The sequence below is a fragment of the Bubalus kerabau genome, chromosome X (assembly GCF_029407905.1).
Source record: "Bubalus kerabau isolate K-KA32 ecotype Philippines breed swamp buffalo chromosome X, PCC_UOA_SB_1v2, whole genome shotgun sequence".
Taxonomy (NCBI): Eukaryota; Metazoa; Chordata; class Mammalia; order Artiodactyla; family Bovidae; genus Bubalus; species Bubalus kerabau.
The window spans coordinates 141217707-141241986 of NC_073647.1; the positions used below are offsets into that span (position 1 = coordinate 141217707).

General features: G+C 38.8%; 1 protein-coding gene across 2 annotated transcripts in view; it reads right to left on the reverse strand.

The window, feature by feature from the left end:
* Nucleotides 1-24280, reverse strand: part of MBTPS2 (membrane bound transcription factor peptidase, site 2) — a 49488-nt gene that overhangs the window by 20621 nt on the left and 4587 nt on the right. The window contains exons 3-6 of one of the 2 annotated variants that reach the window (XM_055562947.1): nt 22742-22952; nt 11444-11547; nt 9362-9489; nt 592-710 (exon numbers count right to left, since the gene is read on the reverse strand). In XM_055562947.1, the coding sequence (XP_055418922.1) occupies nt 592-710; nt 9362-9489; nt 11444-11547; nt 22742-22952 (562 nt within the window). Of the gene's footprint in view, nt 1-591; nt 711-4492; nt 6308-9361; nt 9490-11443; nt 11548-22741; nt 22953-24280 lie in introns of those variants that run through there. The other variant, XM_055562946.1, reaches the window with a different exon arrangement.

Below are 24280 nucleotides of genomic sequence, written 5' to 3' on the forward strand. Positions count from 1 at the left end.
TTTCCTATATCACCAAGGGAGAAAATGATAAGACAAGACCTTATCTAAACACAGTCCCAAATATGCAGACAATACTGTCAGCACAGTGAGTATATCAGTATGTGAGTCAGTTGCTCACAAAGGTAATTTTTCTCTTCCCAAAGTGTGAAGAGATGACTTGATACCATCATAGTAGTCTAAGGGAGTGAAAGACAGAGTTGAAGACATTAATAACTTAAAACTCCCATGAAATGTTCTGGCTGGCTAGCTTAGGTTTCATCTTTCTTACTTTTTAGGAGTAAAGACATTTGACTCAAAAGCACAATTATGAAACAAACAGTAAAGGTAAATGATGCATTTTATCAACAAATTACAGGTAGAAAATCTTGATATCATTCTTGTAACTCAGAACAGAAACAATTTTCAGTATTTTAAAAGAGCCAGTGTATTTCACAAAATTATTTCTTCCATTTGAAAGGATTACCGTAATTTCTTTAGGAAAAACTGAACATTCTGTACACGAGAGGAATTTGAATAAAAGTTCCTGACATAAAATGCTAAGTGTTACTTCACAAAATCTGGTGGAATACCCCAGACAATCTTATCATTTACCTCAGCAACTTCAGTGATAAGCACCCCAACTCCAGTGTAGTAAAACGGCAAGAGAATTACAGGAAGGAGAATAAGAGCTAAAATACCCAGGAGTGCAAGGATGAAATTATGCCAGATACCTGAAAAGAGGGAACAAAAAGAGTAAGTTCAACCAGGGGCAGGGTAGTTGTATTTCATTACACCTAGGCATTCTGATATATTAGGAAAGTCACCAGAAGAAGCTGTGAGGCAGATAGATCAATTTGTTAGTACAGAAGACATGTTCAGTTATAAGCTTCTTTCATTTCAAATACTGAAATCGAAAATGACTATGTTAATACAACACTAGGAAGACCACATGCTAATATGATTTAATACTGTTAGAGTCTACATTCTCTCTCAATATATATACATTTATTACCTATGTAAAGGGGTGTGTATGTGCATATACTGAATAGAGTATCTTCTACTTACCATAGCTTTTTTTCAGAAAATGTTATGTATTCATTTAAACATACTTGTGATCTTTGAAAGGAACTTCAGAGCTATCAAATAAAAGTTATGATGCAGTAAAAAACATTCTTGCTGAACTGGGGTATATATTTTACATCAAGACTAGAAACTATCTCCACCATCTCTATAGAGAGCGGAGAATTGAGGGTTGTGCTGGAGCCTGCTCCTACCAGCTTGCCAGAGCTGACTGGGCCTCTTTAACCAATTCCTCCACTAGGAGGCACCACTTGGTGCCTTCGAATTGGCCATGGTGGGAGTATTTATACCACAGACGTGAGCAAATGCTGGTTTATCAGAGCTTTCCACCCTTCCCTCTGGGGCTTCCCTGGTGGCTCAGACGGTAAAGCGTCTGCCCGCAATGAGGGAGACCCTGTTTCGATTCCTGGGTCGGGAAGATCCCCTGGCAAAGGAAATGGCGATCCACTCCAGTACTCCCGCCTGGAAAGTCCCATGGATGGAGGAGCCTGACAGGCTATACAGTCCATGGGGTTGCAAAGAGTCGGACACGACTGAGCGACTTCACTTTCCACCCTTTCCTCTGGGCTATATGCTAAACATTCACTAGCATACCACCGGGTAACAGCCCCTCCCATACCAATCCTTGCTCTCTAGTACAGTTTTTCTTATGGGGCAGGGTGGAGGAAATATCAGCTCTCTGGGCAGTGTGATTCTTGGGTGTGCAGGTCTTTGCCCCTTACAATACAGGATATATATCATATATATGTCACCGAGACAACCAACCAATGTCCCCCACCCCACACATTCCAAACATCCCTAGGAGGCTGACAGCACCAGTGTCCTGTAATGATAGAAATGTAACTTAAAGACATCACCCAGATCTAAGGGGACTATGGCCATATGACGGTACTTCAGCAAAAGGATGCGAGCAGAGGTGATGGGAACTGTCTTACTGGCTGGAATGTAGCTATAATGGAGCTAAACTTGAGTCTACGACATAGAAGCTGCACACGGGAAATCGTAAAGCTAAGACAGAAAGCACTTCAGTCCTCCAGATCATATATGGAATTACCATTATCAGCATTGAACTACTTACATTTCTAATGTTTTATGAGTGTTTAAGTCACTGTTGTTTTTAGGTATTACAGCAGCCAGATTTCTAGCTAATAATATGTTTCATGTACATTTCAAGATGTACATTTCAAGATGTTTCATGTACACTGCAAGATGTTCCTCTAGCCCAAGACATAATTGGGTAAACAATCCTTTCTGTTTTATACACAGAGAGATATTTTAAAAACACCAATGGTATCAAGCTATTTATCTGAAACTGTGTTTTGCTTCTTCATTTATGTACTTTTGACTTTTCCCTTATCTGCACATTCATATTTAACCTATTCCTTATATCCACTACAGAGTAATCTATTTTTTAAAAAACATATTGACTTATTAATAAGGTTCCCTACTAATGATCACTTAGGCTGTCTTAACTTTTTCACACAACTTTGCTCATGATGTTATGCATCTGATTAAGATCACATCTCTGAAGGTATGGACAATTATACAAAAATGGAATTGTTGGGTCAAAAATATATGCATTAAAGTTAACCTCCAAGTCTGAATTATATTCTTATAATTGTCATGTTTCCCCACCCTCTAAACAACACTGGATGCTATCATAATTTTAGACTGTCATCTGCCAGGTGAAAAGTAAAATCTTTGTCTTGATTTCTATTTCTTTAAATATGAATGAGTTTGTACATTTTTCATGGTTATTAAATGGTTATATTGTTGTTTGAGAATTGCTTACTTTTATCCATTGTCAGTTTGCATTTTTTGAATTTTTAAAAAAACTAATTGATATGTATTATTATTTGTAATACATACATTGAGGAATTTGGTCTTCTATATGAGGTATTTTGATCATTTCCTCCAGTTTGTTTGGCTAGGTTTATAGTTTTGCCTATGCATATATTTTAAATTTTGGTGTGGTAAAATGGCTCCTTTATTCCCAGTTCAAGACTGTAGAAGATCTGTGTTCTCTTGTATTGCTTTCATAGATCACTTAAAAAACAAAATTAAGACCAAAAAAACAACAACAACAACAACAACAAAAACCCCTCTGATTCTTCGACCCACTGGAATTTACCCTAGTGAAACTAATTTAGGAATACAGCTATTCCACCCCTCCCACCACCCCACACCCTGTTGCTAGTCCCACAGTTTCACAAAAATCCATCCCCACTGATTAGATTTGCCACCACTACCATGGGCTATATTCAGCTTTCTCCTCACGATGGTGCAGTACAACAGAACTCCCTAAATGTTGTACCCTACCTCTTCTTTATCAGGATGACCCCACCATACAACCCTGGCTCTTCTCATCCAAGCAACACTCAGAGTGGCACATAGCAGCACTGATTCTTTGACCCTCTGGGGAGCCTCCTATCTCTTATCAGGGATGCAGCTGGTACCAGACCACCCTGCTAGATTTCAGATTTGCCAGTGATGGCTAAGTTGCAATGTGGGTACCTTTACTTCCTTTGTTTAAACAACCTCTTGTTCATTAATGATTTGCTTTTCAGTGCACCAACTGAATTTTTGTTACCGTTTTTACTTTCTCTGGAGCAAGGTTTCTCAACAGTGGCACTACTGGCACTTTGGGCCAGATAATTCTTTGTTGTAGGGGACTGACCTGTGCATTGTAAAATGTTTAGCAGCAACCCTGGCCTCTACCCACCCACCAGATGCCACTAGTACCCTCCCCATTTTCTCTATTTTCTAGCTACAATACTTATAAAGACAAGTTTTTTTCTTTAGAACAGGTATTTTTATTTTTTGCTTTGTCTATTATAAAGGATTACATACCAAATGGTAAAAGCCATTACGTACACAATGTATTCCACAGCTGAGCACCACTCCCTAACTGAACAGGCAAAGAAAGGACTAAACAACAGCACCTGGCAGTATTTGGGGAGCGGGGGGAGTAAAAAGACTAAAACAGGTTTAAACTGACTACTACAACTTATCTAATATTCAAAACTACTAATTCAATGCAGTTAAAACAGTTATGTAACATTCATTAATGTCAAAGAATACAACCAAAATTAAGATAGCAAACAAAACCTATATAAGTTTTTTTCGGAGAAGGCAATGGCACCCCACTCCAGTACTCTTGCCTGGAAAATCCCATGGATGGAGGAGCCTGGTAGGCTGCAGTCCATGGGGTCGCGAAGAGTCAGACACGACCGAGCGACTTCGCTTTCACTCTTCACTTTCATGCACTGGAGAAGGCAATGGCAACCCACTCCAGCGTTCTTGCCTGGAGAATCCCAGGGATGGCGGAGCCTGATGGGCTGCCGTCTATGGGGTCGCACAGAGTCAGACACGACTGAAGCGACTTAGCAGCAGCAGCAGTTCACTCATTTAAAGAAAACCTGCAAGCAAAGTTACCTACTTCCAGAAAAACTATACACAGAACTACTAAGCATATTCTTTTTTTTTTTAGTACTAAACATATTCTTAAAAAGTATAAACATGAACATTTAGAAAATACAGAACTTCAAAAATTGAAACAATAGGCAAAACTTCATTTTAAAGTAATGTGAAAAGTCCCATTTTTACCACAGTTGGATAAAGAACAGTCTTTTCTTTTTTAAAAGAACAGTCTTTTGATGTGAGATCCACGAGCAAGCATTACAAAATCCTATTTTTCAAATGGTATTACAGAACAAGACAAAACTTCTTAACAATGTTATATGAAGAATTACTTTTTTTTCCTTTTTTTCTTTTTTTGTCCTTTTTTTTTAATCTTTTAATTTTATTTTTACTAAATCTATCAAAACTTAACCCTTAGATATATTGGAGTCAGTCACAAAATTCTTTTCTAGAAACAGTCTACGAAACAGAGGCATATTCATTTTCAATTACACAACTGGAAGACGCTTTCTGAGGCTGAGAAGAGTCTTCCCTTCTTTTTACTGGCTCTTTTTATTCTTGGTATGTGTTAAGATATGAGATTTCAGGTTAGTTGACTGAGAAAACCTTCTATTACAGCAACTGAAAGGGCACACGTAGGGCTTATCTCCGGTATGGATTCGCACGTGGGTGCGCAGGTTGAAATCTAGGGAAAAGCGTTTTCCGCAGCCTTCAAAGGTGCACTGAAACGGCTTCTCTCCGGTATGCACCAGTTGATGACGCTTCAATTTTGAGCCCTCAACAAAAGCTTTGCCACATTCTGCACAGACATGAACTCTGGGACCATGGGTGTGCATATGTTTTTTCAAAGCAGCTCTATCCCTGAACATCTTCAAGCAGCCTGCGTGAGGGCAAGCTACTGTTCTCGGCACATCATCTTTAGTATTTTTAGGTTTCATTTTAGCAAATTCGGCCAGTTGTTTGGGATCTGAGAGATCAATACCAGGAATTCCCTCAGGAGGCAGTTTTTTACCCGTCAAGTACTCTGAATAATCAGGAACTGAGTTCTCAGTCTGTCCAGCCTCAGGGTCTTTCTTATTGGTTGCGGACCACATGTCGACAGAGAACTGACCCTCTAGGGTTTGGATCTCGACCGGCTTCTGCTCCCACTTCTTGGGGCCTCCCTCGGAGCTGCTTCCCACCGTCGCCTCACCGCCCGGGTAACCCTTCTTACCGTCGGGTTTCTGGCCGTGGCCGCTGGGCTTCCCGCTGTGGTTGCAGGCTGAGGAAGACGTGGAGCCTAACAGAGGAGCCAAGGTCTGCTCAAAGTAGCTGTCGTCGAGGCCTGGGATGACAGTCTGGTCACTGGCCTGAAGGCTTTCGGTTTGGCAGCAGGTCACGACCTCTTCCTGTGTCTGCACCACGATTTCTTGGTCGCGGTCCCCTTGGGCTGGACTGCTTGTAAAAAGAGGCTGCAGCGCAATCAGAGGTGGATAGTGGTGGCCACCATGGAACCAATTGCCGGTGACATCCTTGTATTCCATGATTGCCTCCGTCCCGATGGTCTCCTCACAGACGGTCTCCTCACAGACGGTCTCCTGACAGACGGTCTCCTCATAGACGGCCTCCTCACAGACGGTCTCCTCACAGACGGCCTCCTCACAGACGGCCTCCTTACAGACGGTCTCCTCACAGACGGTCTCCTCACAGACGGTCTCCTCGTAGAAGCTCTCCTCAGTGATGGGCGCCACTTGCACCTGCTGCAGCCCCACGATCTCTGGATACAACTCCAGGTCGTCTGTGAGGTAGAATGACTCGTGGGAATCCATGGCTGAGGGCTCTTCAGAGGCTACTAATCAGCAGATTGGTGACCAAAAGGCCGCGGAAAAAAAAGCCGAAAGGAGAAAACCCCGTGCTTTGCCAGAAAGCGCGCGCGGTTGCAGAGCACTACGCGAACGAGGCGCAAGTGCTCCTGGGTTGGCAGCACGCATGCGCTTTGGGGCACCTTATACACGCGCTTCTAAGCTGAGGCGCCCCACAGTGGTACGTACCCACAGTCCAGTACGTGCATATAGTTGTACGCTCGCACATGCGCCATCTCTCCCGCCGCCGTACCCGCGCTGCTTAGCGTGCTAAGCAAGTGTTTCTTTTGAGTATAGCAACCAGGCTCTGCACAATTTTTTGTTTCATTTTCATTGATTTTAATTGTCCCTCCCCTTCTACCCCACCACCTGTATGAGTATGGCGGGGATGGGGGGGGGAGGGAGGAGAAGACCGATCCTTTTCTAATATTTATGCTTTTTTAATTTAATTGCACTAAAAAAAAATTTTAATTGCACCGACCCACATTTATAGACTGTTTAACAATATCAGTGATAGTGGGAATGCCTGTCTTTTCCTTTAATACAAGGTGCTGGGCCATAGACTAGCACTGGTCCATCACTTGCATTACAATTTGAACCATATCCATCCCTCAACCCCTGGTTTTTGTCTTCCACAAAACTGGTCCCAGGTTCCCAAAAGGTTAGGGGCCAGTGCTTTAATAGAAATGCTTTTAAGTTTTATACCATTAGTAAATATCCAACTATTTCCACTTTTACTAAAGATTTTTGTTTTTTAAGCATTAATGGATGTTGAATTTTATTAAATACCCATTTCAATATCTGCTGAGGTGATATTTTTCCCTTAAGGGTAATCAGTGTTTACCACATTCACATATAACATTTCCTAATGTTAAGCCATCTTTGTGTTGTTTACATGCACCAACTGTCTATAGAATTTTTTTGTGTGCTTTACAGGAAACAGCAGTGTTAGTACACCAACTTTAAAAAAATTCTTGGTATCCTTCTATATGTAATCTGGAAAGTTTATGCTAAATTGGAATCGAAAAGAAAAATCTTTTCTTCAAGATTTGAAATAATTCTACATATTGAACTTTCAGGACCATTCTTCAACTTCCTTAATTTCTTCTGTGGTAATCATCCTATTTATAATTTTTTTCCTATTTCTGCTGGGGTTAATTTAGGCTATTTAAAAAATAATTATCCAGGTTTGTGAAAATTTTTTGCAGATGAAGAAAGAACACTTTTATAATTGTTTAAAATTTCTCTGTATCAGTTGTCATTCCCCAATCTGACTGCTAATTCTGTCTATAAATGTTTTCTCCATTGCTTAATCTTTTGTTCTTCCAAGAACTCTTGAATTAAAATTTTTTTTCTAATTTATTACACTTTTTGTGTATTTTCATACTGATTATGGGGCTTCCCTAGTGGCTCAGATGGTAAAGAATCTGCCTGCAATGCAGGAGACCGGGGTTTGATCCCTGGGTTGGGAAGATCCCCAGGAGAAGGGAATGGCTACCCACTGCAGTATTCTTAGCAGATAAAGGTCCGTCTGGTCAAAGCTATGGTTTTTCCAGTAGTCATGTATGGATGTGAGAGTTGGACTATAAAGTTGAGCGCCGAAGAATTGATGCTTTTGAACTGTGGTGTTGGAGAAGACTCTTGAGAATCCCTTGGTCCCATCACTTCATGGCAAAAAGATGGGGAAACAATTCAAACAGTGACAGACTTTATTTTCCTGGGCTCCAAAATCATTGAAGATGGTGACTGCAGCCATGAAATTAAAAGATGCTTGCTCCTTGGATTGCAAGGAGATTAAACCAGTTCATCCTAAAGAAAATCAGTCCTGAATATTCATTGGAAGGACTAATGCTGAAGCTGAAACTCCAATACTTTGGCCACCTCATGTGAAGACTGACTCACTGGAAAAGACCCTGATACTGGGAAAGACTGAAGGCAGGAGGAGAAGGGGACGACAGAGGATGAGATGGTTGGATGGCATCACTGACTTGATGGACATGAATTTGAGCAGGCTCTGGGAGTTGGTGATGGGCAGGAAAGCCTGGTGTGCTGCAGTCCACGGGGTTGCAAAGAATCGGACACAATTGAATGACTGAACTGAACTGATGCAGTATTCTTGCCTGGAGAATTCCACGGACAGAGGAGCCTGGCAGGCTACAGTCCATGGGATCACAAAGAGTTAGACACGACTGACCAACTGTATCTATCTATCTATACTAATTACATCAGTTCTTACCTATTTCATAGTTCTTTTCTCATTTCTTTAGTTGACTGCTTAACTGATATACTTTCATTTCTTATTTCATAATAACTGCCTAAGGTAGTGACTTTTCATTTTAGCAAAACTTTACACATTACTTCATTACCATTTAAAAAAATACTGCAATTATGATTTTGAATTTAACTGGCCAATTTTTATTAGTTTCCTGGGCACTTGAAAATAAACTGTCATGGTATAGGGTTTGATGTAACTATTGACTTTTATCTTTGTAATCAGAGCTTCAATGATAAAGACTTTTTTGTACATAACTGCCATTTGTTGAGAGACAAGCCTCCTTTATTACATTTGTGTTTTTTCCTGGTACTTTTTTCTATTTTTGTTTTGATGATGTTTATTCAGTAAGACGCATGATTACATTTTCATCATGGATTATATTCCTTATGATTATTTAGTGACCTCCCATGTCTGCTTCAGATGAGATGGTTGGATGGCATCACAGACTCAATGGACATGGGTTTGGGTGGACTCCAGGAGTTGGTGATGGACAGGGACATGACTGAGCGACTGAACTGAACTGAACATGTCTACTTCAATGCTTTATCCATATTTTCATGGTATGTTCTGCTCATTTTACTTTCAATCTTTTAAAAATAACTCATGTTAAAAAATGGGGGGAAAAACTGCAATGTAAATTATTTTGCTCTACTACTTCGAACTTAAAGTCTTATAATCTGAGTTTATCAACCACATTTGTGATGTGAGTACTTTCCATAAAACCACTAATAACACACAGATATATAAAGAAATTTAAATCTTTTACCTGCACAAAATATCCTTAGCTGCTGGACTGGTGATATAAGTTGCAAATGAGTGGTGAACAGATCAACAAATGCTCCAGGATAAATAATGAAGAGAAAAATCCCGAAGCCATTAAATCGAACTTGTTCCCTAAGAAATCACATAAGAAAAAGGAATTTACTACTAGTATCACATTTTTCAAATTAATAATGCATGTAATCATAAAACTCCCCAATGTAATTCAAATTCTTGTTTAAAATTCAAGTCTCTCTGGATAAAGAATTATATATGATATACATGTATATCATAATTTTATAATAGCATACAGATTTAGTTATCAGTGAAATTATGTTTTGTAAAACAGGGCATTCTGAAATAGCTTATAACTTCAAAATTTTTAGAAACCAATATGCTGAGCAAATAACTTAAAATTAGTCACAAATACAAAGCAATAGTATTTCTATGAGAAACTAAAAAAAAACATTTTTATGGTTTACTCTGAATTATTTTCAGGGAAGGAGATGGTAGAAAATAGAATTCAAGTATTAATAAATAATTTAAATATTTATATTTGTCTTAGCTATTATAAGGATGGCATTTTATCTAAATGTATTCTTGCTGAATTAATGTTAAGTACATTTTAAAATACATAATGCTCAGATTGTCCTCAAGATAACTGTTTTTTTATCAATTAATTCTCTAAAAATGGAATTACATTTAAAAGCCTCAAAAGACCACTCAGCTACTCTGACAAAAAGCATCATCTAAATATTTTGTGCTGTCACCTAGCATTAAATATCTAAGATGACTGTAAAATTCACTTTTTCTCAGCAACTGGGATTTTATAAAAAATTACCCATACGATTTCACAAACATATTATGAATTATTAAACTGTTAATAACAATGCTTTTCTGTGTAAAACCCTAAAAGCTACAGAGCTAAAGAAGAGGAAGCAAAGATGAAAGAGAGAAAAAAAACTAGCCGCCCATTTAAACCACTACATGGCACAGCTGTTTAACAGTATATGCTCTGTCAAGATGAGGGTCAAGACTCTCTGTCAAGATGAGAGTCAACAGACTCTTTTCATAAGCAACTGGAAAGTAATAAGAAATGATTAAATCTTCTCCTTTAAAACTTTTTATGTGGTCCACACACCCAAAGGATGAAACACATTCCCATCAGTATGTGTGTTCATTATCAGGAATAAAGGGGAGTTGTGATTCACTCTCTCCCCTATCACGATTTCACACATTTAGGAGACTTTAAAATGCTCAGGTATAATTACAATGATACACTTGGAGAGTCAAGACAAGAACAGGGCATGATACTTGAAGCAAGTCCCAGGTCTCATCCTCCCTTATCTTTTCCCACTTGGTTTTCTAGACAGGCTATGATATTTGTTAACAAACCCAGAGCTTTCAGTGTTCTTGCTGTAGGCAGCAGAGGCCATGAGTAGAAGCAGGAAAGTATTTCAGATGATGAGCCAAAGTAAGTACTAAGAAGGCAGGTGGATGGGATTTGACTGCAGTGGTTATCATTCTGATCCAATGATGAATATAAAGATTAGGTTTTGGGATTGGATGAAAATAGTGATGCACCATGAGGATATAACCATGCTGGCAAAGGACAAAGGATAGAAAGACCCAGATTATAGATATGCACAATTAACTAAGCATATTCATCAATATATTAATGTCTACAAAGGAGAAGGTAGCTTAAAGTAATAATGGTGGATATGCACTGGGCAGTAGTCACAGAAAGAAAAAGTATCAAATGTAGCAGATTTTAGTAATGCGTGCGTGATAAGTTGCTTCAGTCATGCCCGACTCTTTGCGATCCCATGGACTGTAGTACGTCAGGCTCCTCTGTCCATGGAATTCTCCAGGCAAGAATACTGGAGTGGGTTGCCTTTTCCTACTCCAGAGGATCTTCCCAACCCAGGGATCAAACCCGTGTCTCTTATTTCTCCTGCATTGGCAGGTGGGTTCTTTGCCATTAGCACCACCTGGGAAGTCCCAGATTTTAGTAATAAGTCCTTTTAAATGAAATGCTTTTTTTGCATCCCGTATATATATAGAGAGAGAAAGAGGGAAATATCATTACCTAATAGCTGCTATTCCATGTCCAATTTCATGTACAACACCGCTAATGAGGACTGCAGCGAAGAAATAGGTCAGTTGGTTGACGGGTAAATTAATGCCAGGAACCTGTTCAAAGAAACAATGACAAATACACATTTGGGCACCAAGAGACCTGGATGTTCACTCTGTACTAACATCTAAACTTCCAAATCCAATGTTCTGTAAGCTAAAAGTAATATAAACACTGATGGTCCACTTCTCCATTTCCATCACAATAAAAATAAAAACACCAGTTTTTTTATTTTTTAACTAAGCACATCAATCTAAAGAGAATAGGAAACACCAGATTAAAAAATTGAAATATTAGCTTCCCAAACTCTTTACCATGGGAAAGAATTAGGAAACCTGGCAAAGTGCCAGGAAAGTCAGAGAGACAGTGAAGGAGTCAGCAGCTGATTCATTCTTAAGGGCGGGAAGCCCGATGTGGGAATTCTTGTTACAATTCCCAGTCCTTCCGCCAAAGTGTTATTGCAAGGTTTCAAGTACTTATGTGAGTGATACAGGAAGTCTCCACCCCCTCTTCAGTCAGTTTCATTTTACTACTATCAAGTTATATGCGAGTTGATCATTAAAGGCAGCATAATCAGATCAGAAAGGCAGCATAATAAAAGTGCCTTATTGGTGTAGGAGCACCATGCCCTTCATTTTTTCTATTTCATCAGTTTGTCTAGTACATTGGTGATAAAAGCACTATCAAAATGACACATAAATATATTAAAATTGAAGTTTAATGCAAAAAGAATGCCATATGGAACATCAGTCAGTTCAGTTCAGTCACTCAGTCGTGTCTGAGTCCTTGCGACCCCATGGACTACGGCATGCCAGGCTTCCCTGTCTGTCACCAACTCCCAAAGTTTACCCAAACTCATGTCCACTGAGTCGGTGATGCCATCCAACAATCTCATCCTCTGTCGTCCCCTTCTCTTCCCGCCTTCAATCTTTCCCAGCATCAGGGTCTTTTCCAGTGAGTCAGTTCTTCACATCAGATGGCCAAAGTATTGGAGTTTCAGCTTCAGCATCAGTCCTTCCAATGAATATTCAGGACTGATTTCCTTTAGGATGGACTGGTTTGATCTTGCTGTCCAAGGGACTCTCAAGAGTCTTCTCCAACACCACAGTTTAAAAGCATCAATTCTTTGGCGCTGAATGAGAAAATGATCTGAGCCACAGTCAGTTCCTGGTCTTGTTTTTGTTGACTTCTCCATCAGCAAAAGAGCTTCTCCGTTTTTAAAAACTATATTTTTATTATAAACATGGTTTTGAAATCTGCCCCTTTCACAAATATATTACAAACATTTTCCTATGAATATTTTCTGGTTCAATATGATTTTTAATACCTGCATTGTATTCCATGGAGTAGACTGTTGGGCATTTCAATTGTTTTGAAAGGTTTCTGCTCTTACAAAATACTGTGATAAACATATTCAGTCTTAGATACATAAATATCTAGGGGATAAACTGTTAGGCAAGCATGGTTGGTTCACACTCTGGTGACAACATCAGGTGTGTCTGATGTTCTGGCTCCATTATACTATATAAGGAACCTTGAAGAAGTTTGGATTATTCCTCCAACACCTCATTTTCTACATCATTAATATGGAAATAACCATGTTATTTACCTGAAAGGGTGATTCTGAGGATTGCAAGAGATAATCCTTGTCTACTGTTTACATCATGCCTAACAGAGAGGTAATAAAAACAATTATACTTTAAAAATTTTGACACAGATCAAACTGCTCTCCAAAAGCAGACCCTTCCATAACCTTCGGCAAACTCATTTTATTCAAATCTGCAATTTCAGAGGAATAAAAAGCATTCCATTGTTTGATTTCTATTTCTTTGATGCTTATTAAGTTGAACACCCATTCCCCAACTTTTTGACCACTGGGAGATCTTTTGTGAGTAGCCTACTCCTGACTTGTCCATTTTTTTTTCTCCTTAGAGTATTGTGTTTTCTTCTTGATTGTAAGATCACTTAAAATATCAGTCATCTGTTTTCTGTGATTCATGCCACAGATGTAGTCCCAAGTTTTTTGTCTTTTTATTTTGCTTTTGGTTTTTTATACACAAAAATTTTTATGTGATCAAATATATGGTTTTGCCATTAATTTTATGCATGTCTTTCTCATTCTGTGTTCCTATAAACAGAAACCTGATTTTTCTCCTTTCAAGGTCTTTTATAATTTCACGGTTTAATTTTAATTCAGTTACAGTTTCTTTTTGTGTATAACAAAGGGATTTCACTTTGAAGCCTTTTTTAGTAACTGAAGAAGAGATTCAAACCATGCTGCTTGGACTGCTTTCTAAATTCATTGATTCTAAGAGTCCTTTCTCTAGTTAAGAAACTAGCTTTCATAGTCATCATTTTTAATGTACTCATAAAATTACCCTGAATGACAATCCCATAATTTAAGCAATCCTCAATTATGTATTGTGGTTGTTTCCAATTCTTCATAAAGGTTAGGATAAAAAGCTTGATAAATACTACATTTTCTATAATTTGGAAGTATTTCCTTAACCTAGAGTCCCAGAGGTGGAAGTAAATGGTCAGAGGATATGTACATTTTTATGATGCTCATTATCTGAAGTTCTCTCTACTCAGACCCTATTAAGCAACTCTTTTCAAGAACATCACTTCAGTTCAGTCGCTCAGTCGTTTTTGCGACCCCATGGACTGTGGCGCCCCAGGCCTCCCTGTTCATCACCAACTCCTGGAGTTTACTCAAACTCATGTCCATTGAGTCTGTGATGCCATCCAACCATCTCATCCTCTGTTGTCCCCTTCTCCTCCCACCTTCAATCTTTCCCAGCATCAGGGTCTTTTCAAATGAGTCAGTTCTTTGCATCAGGTGGCCAAAGTATTGGAATTTCAGCTTCAGCATGAGTCCTTCCAATGAATATTCAGGACTGATTTCCTTTAGGATGGACTGGTTGGATCTCCTTGCTGTCCAAGGGACTCTCAAGAGTCTTCTCCAACACCACAGTTCAAAAGCATCCATTCTTCAGCACTCATCTTTCTTTATACTCCAACTCTCACATCCATACATGACCACTGGAAAAACTATAGCTTTGACTAGACGGACCTTTGTTGGCAAAGTGACGTCTCTGTTTTTTAGTATGCTGTCTAGGTTGGTCAAAACTTTTCTTCCAAGGAGCAAGTGTCTTTTACTTTCATGGCTGCAGTCACCATCTGCAGTTATTTTGAAGCCCAAAGAAAGAAAGTTTCTCACTGTTTCTATTGTTTCCCCATCTACTTGCCATGAAGTGATGGAACCAGATGCCATGATCTTAGTTTTCTGAATGTTGAGTTTTAAGCCAGTTTTTCACTCTCATCAAGAGGCTCTTTAGTTCTTCGCTTTCTGCCATAAGGGTGATGTCATCTGCATATCTGAGGTTATTGATATTTTTCCCGGAAATCTTGATTCCAGCTTGTGCTTCATCCAACTTGGCATGGCTCATGATGTACTCTGCATATAAGTTAAATAAGCAGGGTGACAATATACAGCCCTGACGTATTCCTTTCCCAATTTGGAACCAGTCTGTTGTTCCATGTCTAGTTCTAACTGTTGCTTCTTGACCTGCATACGTATTTCTCAGGAGGCAGGTCAGTTGGTCTTGTATTTCCATCTCTTTAAGAATTTTCCAGTTTGTTGGGATCCACACAGTAAAGGCTTTGGCATAGTCAATGAAGCAGAAGTAGACGTTTATCTGGAACTCTCTTGCTTTTTCTATTATCTAGCAAACGGATGTTGGCAATTTGACCTCTGGTTCCTCTCCCTTTTCTAAATCCAGCTTGAATATCTGGAAGTTCTCAGTTAACATACTGTTGAAGCCTGGATTGGAGAATTTTGAGCATTACTTTGCTAGCGTGTGAGATGAGTGCAATTGTGCAGTAGTTTGAGCATTCTTTGGCATTGCCTTTCTTTGGGATTGGAATGAAAACTGACCTTTTCCAGTCCTGTGGCCACTGCTGAGTTTTCCAAATTTGCTGGCATATTGAGTGCAGCACTTTCACAGCATCATCTTTTAGGATGTGAAATAGCTCAGCTAGAATTCCATCACCTCCACTAGCTTTGTTCATAGTGATGGTTCCTAAGGTCCACTTGACTCTGAATTCCAGAATGTCTGGCTCTAGGTGAGTGATCACACTATCGTGATTATCTGGGTCGTGAAGATCTTTTTTGAATAGTTCTTCTGTGTATTCTTGCCAACTCTTCTTAATATCTTCTGCTTCTGTTCGGTCTATACCATTTCTGTCCTTGATTGTGCCCATTTTTGCATGAAAAGTTCTCTTGGTATCTCTAAGTTTCTTGAAGCGATCACTAGTCTTTCCCATCCTATTGTTTTCCTCTATTTCTTTGCACTGATCACTGAGGAAGGCTTTCTTATCTCTCTTTGCTATTCTTTGGAATTCTGCATTCAAATGAGTATATCTTTCCTTTTTTTCTTTGCCTTTCACTTCTCTTCTTTTCTCAGCTATTTGTAAGGCCTCCTCAGACAACCATTTTGCCTTTTTGCATTTCTTTTTCTTGGGGATGGTTTTGATCACTGCCTCCTGTGCAATGTCATGAACCTCCATCTATAGTTCTTCGGGCACTCTGTCTATCAGATCTAATCCCTTGAATCTGTTTGTCACTTCCACTGTATAATCGTAAGGGATTTGATTTAGGTCATACCTGAATGGTCTAGTAGTTTTCCCTACTTTCTTCAATTTAAGTCCGAATTTGGCAATAAAGAGTTCATGATCTGAGCCACAGTCAGCTCCTGGTCTTGTTTTTCTGACTGTATAGAGCTTCTCCATCTTTGGCTGCAAAGAATATAATCAATCTGATTTCAGTATTGACCATTTGGTGATGTCCATGTGTAGAGTCTTCTCTTGTGTTGTTCGAAGAGGGTGTTTGCTATGACCAATGCGTTCTCTTGGCAAAACTTTATTAGCCCTTGCCCTGCTTCATTGTGTACTCCAAGGCCAACATCAGTGTACCTTTTTCTACATATCTGTTCCTTTCCCATGTTGCCAGGTATCTGTCTATTCAGACCTATAGTTTCTTTATCTCTGATATCTCTCTAAATTGATGTACTTAAGATTCTCATACATTTCCTCTATATCATAAATTATTCAGGTTATCTTACCTTTATTTCAAATAAATCAGTAGGCTTGATCCAATAGGATATTGATTCCTTTTCCTTTTTACATCAATGGGTTTAATAATGAAATAAGGTAAGGATTTGAGTATGTGACTATATCAACAGATGGTAGGTCTTATTTGCTGGCAATGGTACTTGACTGCCCATCTGTCTCAGCCATGATCACACAGGGCATTAGATGTACCAGAATACTGACCTCTCAATAACACAGAGTGTCAGGTTTTTGGGAATTAATATTGAATGAGGCCATAGATAATTACAGAATAAACAGAAAGTTAGTTCTTTGAGCTACAAGTGTTCATATCAAAGTCAGGAGATATAACAAACCTAAACAAAAACATGCCAGGTAGATACACAGAGGGCAGTGGACTTCTTAATGGCTCCAATGCATGGCTCTCCTAAGAGAGTCAATATTTTGTGAGCTCTATGAATAAGCGGAAAAGAAAACAAAAGAAATAATTTCTTCTCTAAATATCACTTTGCCATTCAGGTAATGACTTTTTTGGACATGACACCAAAAGCACAAACAATAAAAGTAAAAATCAACAAATGAGATTACGTTAAACTCAAAAGCTCCTGCATAGTGAAAGAAACAATCAATGGCAGCCTACAGAATGTGAGAATATTTCTGCAAACCATGTACTGGATAAGGGGTTAATATCCAAAAGATATAAACAACTAACAAAACTTAAAAACAAACAACCCCTTCCTCAACAATCTGATTTAAAAATGAGCAGAAGTACTAGTTCCAAAGAAGACCTCAAAATGGCCAAAAGACACATGAAAAAATGTTCAACATTACTAATCATCAGGGACATGCCAATTAAAACCACAGTGAGATAACACCTCACACCTGTTAGAATGGCTATCATCAAGCAGAGAAGAGGGATTTCCCTGGTGCTCCCAGTGCAGGGGTTCTGGGTTTGATGCCTGATCAGGAAACTAGATCCCGCAAGCAGAAACTAAGATCCTGCATGCCTCAGGTAAGAACTAGCACAGCCAAATAAATTTTACAAAAAAGAAGAGACAACACATGTGTTGGCAAGGATGTGGTGAAAAAGGAACCCTAACGCACTGTTGGTGGAAATATAAATTAGTCCAACCACTATGGAAAACAATATGGAGGCTCCTCAAAAAGTTAAAATAGATCTAACATATGATCAATCAATTCTACTTCTGGGTATACACCCAAAGGAAATGAAAATATTTTGATGAGGTATATGCATATCTATGTTTATCACTTTGTTTATCATTTTGGCCACCTGATGTGAAGAACTGACTCATTTGAAAAGACCCTGATGGTGTGAAAGATTGAAGGCAGGAGGAGAAGGGGACGACAGAGGATGAGATGGTTGGATGACATCACAGACTCAATGGACATAAGTTTGAGTAAACTCCAGGAGTTGTTGATGGACAGGGAGGCCTGGCGTGCTGCAGTCCATGGGGCCGCAACCGAGCAACTGAACTGAACTGATGTTTATCACAATAGCAAAGATTATGGAAATGACCCAAATGACCACCAATAGATGAATGGATGAAAACAATGTAGCAATATACATACACAATAGAATATTATTCACGTATGAGAAAGGAAGCTATCCTGCCATTTGCAACAACATGGATAGACCTTGACCACATGATGCTAAGTGAGATAAGTCAGAGAAAAACAAGTACTAAATGGTATCACTTATATATGGAATCTAAAAACGTCCAATCTGTTAAAAAAAAAAAATAGGGTAAAATGGTGGTTACCAGAAGATAGGGGGTGCTGATAAGAATGAGCGTTTAAAGGTACAAAGTTGTAATGAGTAGCAAATAAGCCACAGAGATCTAATGCACAGTATAAAGACTAAAATCAATAATACTATACTACAATAATATAATCTGATAGATATTGCTCCAATGGCAATATTACAATAAATAAATGTATGAAAGTAACATGCTGTATACCTTAAATGTACAAATTGTAATATGTAAAATTCATCAAATAAAAAATTAATTTAAAAAGCCTGTTAGCTTCTTTGTGCCTGTGGATGATGCCATGTAAGCATCACTAAAGTCTCCTCCACTACAGTCAAGTCTAAGTTGGAGTTTATCAAAGAGCCCAGAAAGCCTGTGCAAGCTCTTCATCAGAGGTCTGAGCTTTGAAACAACCAATGTGAGTCTGAGGAGCCATTCTGAGCTTTGGGGTACACTCAGACTGTGTGGTAAGGAGGGATCCAAATACCAAGCACTCCAGAGGCTTTGGGTTTGTCACATACACCACAGTGGAGGAGGTGAATTCGATTATGAATGTAAGACCACACAAGGTAGATGGAAGAGCTGTGGAACCAAAGAGGGCTGTCTCAAGAGAAGATTCTCAAAGACCTGGTGCCCACTTAACTGTGAAAAAGATTTTTGTTGGTGGCATTAAAGAAGATAATGAAAACAGTGCCTAACATGTTATTTTGAACAGTATGTGGGGAAAAAAGTGACTGAGGCAACGGCAAAAAGAATGCCTTCTGTAATCTTTGATGACCATGACTCCATAGACAAGATTGTCATTCAGAAATACCACACTGTGAATGGCCACAACTGTGAAATAAAGAAAACCGTATCTAAGCAAGAGATGGTTAGTGCTTCACCCATCCAAAGAGGTGGAAGTGGTTCTGGAAACTTTAGTGGTAGTCATGGAGGTGGTTTTGGTGGGAATGTCAACTTTGGTCATGGAGGAAATGTCAGTGGTTGAGGTGGCTTCAGTGGCAGCCATGGTGGTGGTAGATATGGTGGCTGTGAGAATGGCTATAATGGATTTGGTAATGATGGAAGCAATTTGGAGGTGGCAGAAGCTATGATGATTCTGGCAATTACAGCAATCAATCTTCAAAGTTTGGACCCACGAAAGGAGAAAACTTTGGAGGCAGAAGTTCTGGCCCCGATGGTGGTAGAGGCCAATAATTTGCCAAACCATGAAACCAAGGTGGCTATGGTGGTTCTGGCAGCAGCAGTAGCTATGGCAGTGGGAGGTTTTAATTACTGCCAGGAAACAAAGCTTAGCAGGAGAAGAGAGCCAGAGAAGTGACCAGGAAGCTACAAGTTACAACAGATTTGTAAACTTAGTCAAGCACAGTGGTGGCAGCACCCTGCTGATTCGAAGAAGACATGTTTTAGACAATGCTCATGTGTATGGGCAAAAAAACCCTCGAGGACGATATTTGTGACTAATTGCACAAACTACTTTAGTTTCTAATCTGTGGGAAGTGTAAAGCATTTCATTTCAACAAAGAGTTTTAACGTAGTTTTTTTGTACCCATGCTGCTGCTGCTGCTGCTGCTAAGTCACTTCAGTCGTGTCCGACTCTGTGCGACCCCTAGACGGCAGCCCATCAGGCTCCTCCATCCCTGGGGGCCTGGCCCATGCTATTGATTGCCAAATGTAGTAGTCTGATTATGATGCTGAATAAATATCTTTTAAAACAAACAAACACCCCCCCCCCAAAAAAAACTCGTTAAACTAAAATAAAACTAAAAAGCCAAAGGAAAAAAAACCAAAAAACCTTTTCCTATTCTAATCCTAGAAGTCACAGGCCAGTGATCGTATTTCCTCTAAGCTTGCTTCTTTCTCTACTATCCTCTTCCTTGGCAAACAATAGCCAATCATGTAGCCTGAGAGTCATCCTCAACTCCTCCTTCTCCCTGCAGCCTCACATTCACTTAATCACTGAGGTCTGTGAACTCCACTTCAGAAGATCCCTTCAATCCAGCCCTTCATTCTTCTTATCATTAATTTAGTTTAGATCTTTATAACTTCTGACATGAATTATTCCAAATGCCCTCTCAAATGGCCTCCTCATCTTCAGTGAAACCTTACTCCAGTCCATTTTGCATAGACTTGTTATATACAGATAAAATCAAAACTTCTTAGAATGGCCTTTCATAAACCAGACCCTGCTTTTATATCCCATTTTAGCTCCTATACCTTATACCTTCCACCATATATCTCTTAGATACAAGTCAAAGTTACTTTATAGTTCCTTGAGAAATTATTGGTCTTTCTTAAAGTCAGTGGTGGGTGAGTGATGGACCCATCATTTACTAGCTGTGACCACAGGCAAGTGACTTAACAGCCCGGTGCCTCGGTTTTCTCATCTGTGAATCAGGGATAACAACAATACTTATTCCTAGATTGCTATAAGAATAAAATACTGAATCACTATGCTGTACACCTGAAACTAACACAATTGTAAATCAACTATACTTCAATTTTTAAGTCACTAACATTCTGCTTCATTAAAAATGTAACATCCTACAGCTCAACTCCAGAAAAATAAATGACCCAATCAAAAAATGGGCCAAAGAACTAAATAGACATTTCTCCAAAGAAGACATAAAGATGGCTAACAAACACATGAAAAGATGCTCAACATCACTCATTATCAGAGAAATGCAAATCAAAACCACTATGAGGTACCATTTCACACCAGTCAGAATGGCTGCGATCCTAAAGTCTACAAGTAATAAATGCTGGAGAGGGTGTGGAGAAAAGGGAACCCTCTTACACTGTTGGTGGGAATGCAAACTAGTGCAGCCACTATGGAGAACAGTGTGGAGATTCCTTAAAAAACTGGAAAGGCCATTAAAAAGAATACATTTGAATCAGTTCTAATGAGGTGGATGAAACTGGAGCCTATTATACAGAGTGAAGTAAGCCAGAAAGAAAAACACCAATACAGTATACTAACGCATATATATGGAATTTAGAAAGATGGTAACAATAACCCTGTGTACGAGACAGCAAAAGAGACACTGATGTATAGAACAGTCTTATGGACTCTGTGGGAGAGGGAGAGGGTGGGAAGATTTGGGAGAATGGCATTGAAACATGTAAATATCATGTATGAAATGAGTTGCCAGTCCAGGTTCGATGCACGATACTGGATGCTTGGGGCTGGTGCACTGGGACGACCCAGAGGGATGGAATGGGGAGGGAGGAGGGAGGAGGGTTCAGGATGGGGAACACATGTATACCTGTGGCGGATTCATTTTGATATTTGGCAAATCTAATACAGTTATGTAAAGTTTAAAAATAAAATAAAATTAAAAAAAAAAAAAAAAAAAATGTAACATCCATGATTCATGGAAATGGAAACTGTTAATGAAACAAATTTTAAATAAAAGGTATTTGGTGGTAAAGGACCCTTTCAAACTCTGGAAACATGAATTGATAGGGCATAGGTCTACACATGTTCTTTAAAGTGGGAATTATAATAAGTAGCTTACAGTCAAAGAAGTACAACTCAGCATATTATTCTTCACATCAAGAAATCACAGTGATCATTCAAAAGGTCTTTTACCTTTAATTAAAAGGATATTATTGCTTACAGTCTGAAAGCCATGAAGAATAAAGGGGAACACTTCGCATAGGATTAAGACACAATTTATTTCTACATTAAAGAGACTTTAAATCAGTATGCTTATTCCTTGACAGTAACAATTATTCAACACTTCAGGAAGACAACATGAATTACTAACTAGGTATAAAATAAGCTACAAGAATATAATTTACAACATAGGGAATACAGTTGATATTTTATAATAACTATAAATGGAGAAGGAAATGGCAACCCACTCCAGTGGTCTTGCCTGGAGAATCCCAGGGACGAGGGAGCCTGGTGGGCTGCCGTCTATGGGGTCGCACAGAGTCAGACATGACTGAAGCGACTTAGCAGCAGCAGCATAAATGGATTACAACTTTTAAAAATTGTGAATCACTGTATTGCACACCTATAACTTATATAGTATTGTATGGCAACTATATTTCAATTAAAAAAAACAAATCTGCACTGGAAAAAAAACATGAATTAAATCTAACACTTGTGTAATTGTTCACAGTCTTGCTGGCAGTTCATTTGTTCTATTATTACTATTCCTACTCTTCCTCCTACTACTACATATTGCAACAATTCTTTGCTATATTCTTACTAATGATTTTGTTTAAGCAACTAATTTGAGAGATTGTAAGACTTTTGCTATATTTTCACATTTATATTATGGATAGGAATTATGCTATCCAGAAGAAATATATTATATCTATGTTTCAACAAAGCTACTTAGAGCAGTAATAAGGCACTTACCACAACTTGGAGCACCTGTTCATTGTAAAGTGAGGAAGAGGAGGAGGAAGAGGAGGAAGAAGAGGAAGAGGAGGAAGAATGGGAAGAGGAGGAGGAGGAGGAATAAGAAGAGTCAGCCATCATTTGGCCTAAAGTCTGTATCAGCGTTTTCCCCAGAAGAAAAAAAGAGCTGAACATGGCAATTACGCCAAACACCATTCCAAAATTGAACCTGTCAAGAGGAAAAAAAAATATATAAATGTACAATCCCTCACAATCCACGGACTAAAAAATATGTTAACCAGCCACATTTCATAGCTTCAAAACAATGTCTAAAAATGTCAATAACTCTTGCTTCTTTTTCCTACCTGAACTTCAGATACTTGACTGAAGCACAGGTACTTGGCTCTTTAAGCAGTTCTAATTTACAATTCTCTCATAACTGAAGGGGGCTTCCCTGGTGGCTCAGTGGTAAAAATTCCACCTGTCATACAGGAGACGTGGAGTCAGTCCCTGGGTCAGGAAGATCCCGTAGGGAAGGGCATGGCAACCCACTCCGGTGTTCTTGTCTGGAGAATCCCCATGGACAGAGAAGCCTGATGGCCTACAGTCCATGGGGTCACAAAGAGTTGGGGATGCGACTGAGCAGGCACAGCATGGCACATAACTGAAGAGGCTGAATGTTGTTCCCAATAAAAAGTTGGTTTCCATTCATATTGTTTTTCGCATTTACATAGCATGTTTTTATCTTATTCTCACACAGTTATGAAAGCTCTTTGACATTATAGAAATCCATTCTTTTTCATCTACCGATTCTACTGTTTGGATTTTATTTTAGTTGAATTTTGTCATGGGTTTAAATAGTAATGTGGTAAAACTTAAGAACAGTTTCTTCTACTGTTAATAATTACAAGTCATTCTTCTATAGTTGGGAATAATCTATTACATTTTCTAACTTTTTGATAAGCTGTGTTTTTTCAAGGAACTTGTCAATTTCATTTAAATTGTCAAATTTATATGTATAGAACTGTTCACAATAGCTTCATCTTTCAAAATGAGTCTCACTCCATGCTGTCATTGCTAAGGGCCTGGGTTCAATCTCTGCTTGAGGAAGTATTAATAAAATTCCACAAGTTGTGTAGAACAGTCAAAATAAATAAATGAGTCTCAGAATCTATAGTAATATTTCTTCCTCCAATTCTGATTTTTAGTCGTTTTCTTTTTTTGTTGATCAGTCATGGTACGGGTTTATCAATTTTACTAATCTTTTCAAAGAATCAGCTTTTGGCTTTGTTGATTTTCTCTACTGTATATTTCCTATTTCACTGATTTCTGCTCTTTATTATTTCTGTTTTGTCTGCTTTGATTTGCTCTTGCATTTTCTGCTTTTTGATGACCTCATTATTGATATTTAGCTCTACTCCAGCTGGAGCTAAATTTTTAACAAAAAGGAATTTAGACAAAGGCCCTCTACTCTTATACTAAAAATTCTTCAGCTACAGAAACTGTCAGTCTATAGGGTGTCCCGGAGAGCATTATAAATCCCCTAACCATAAACAC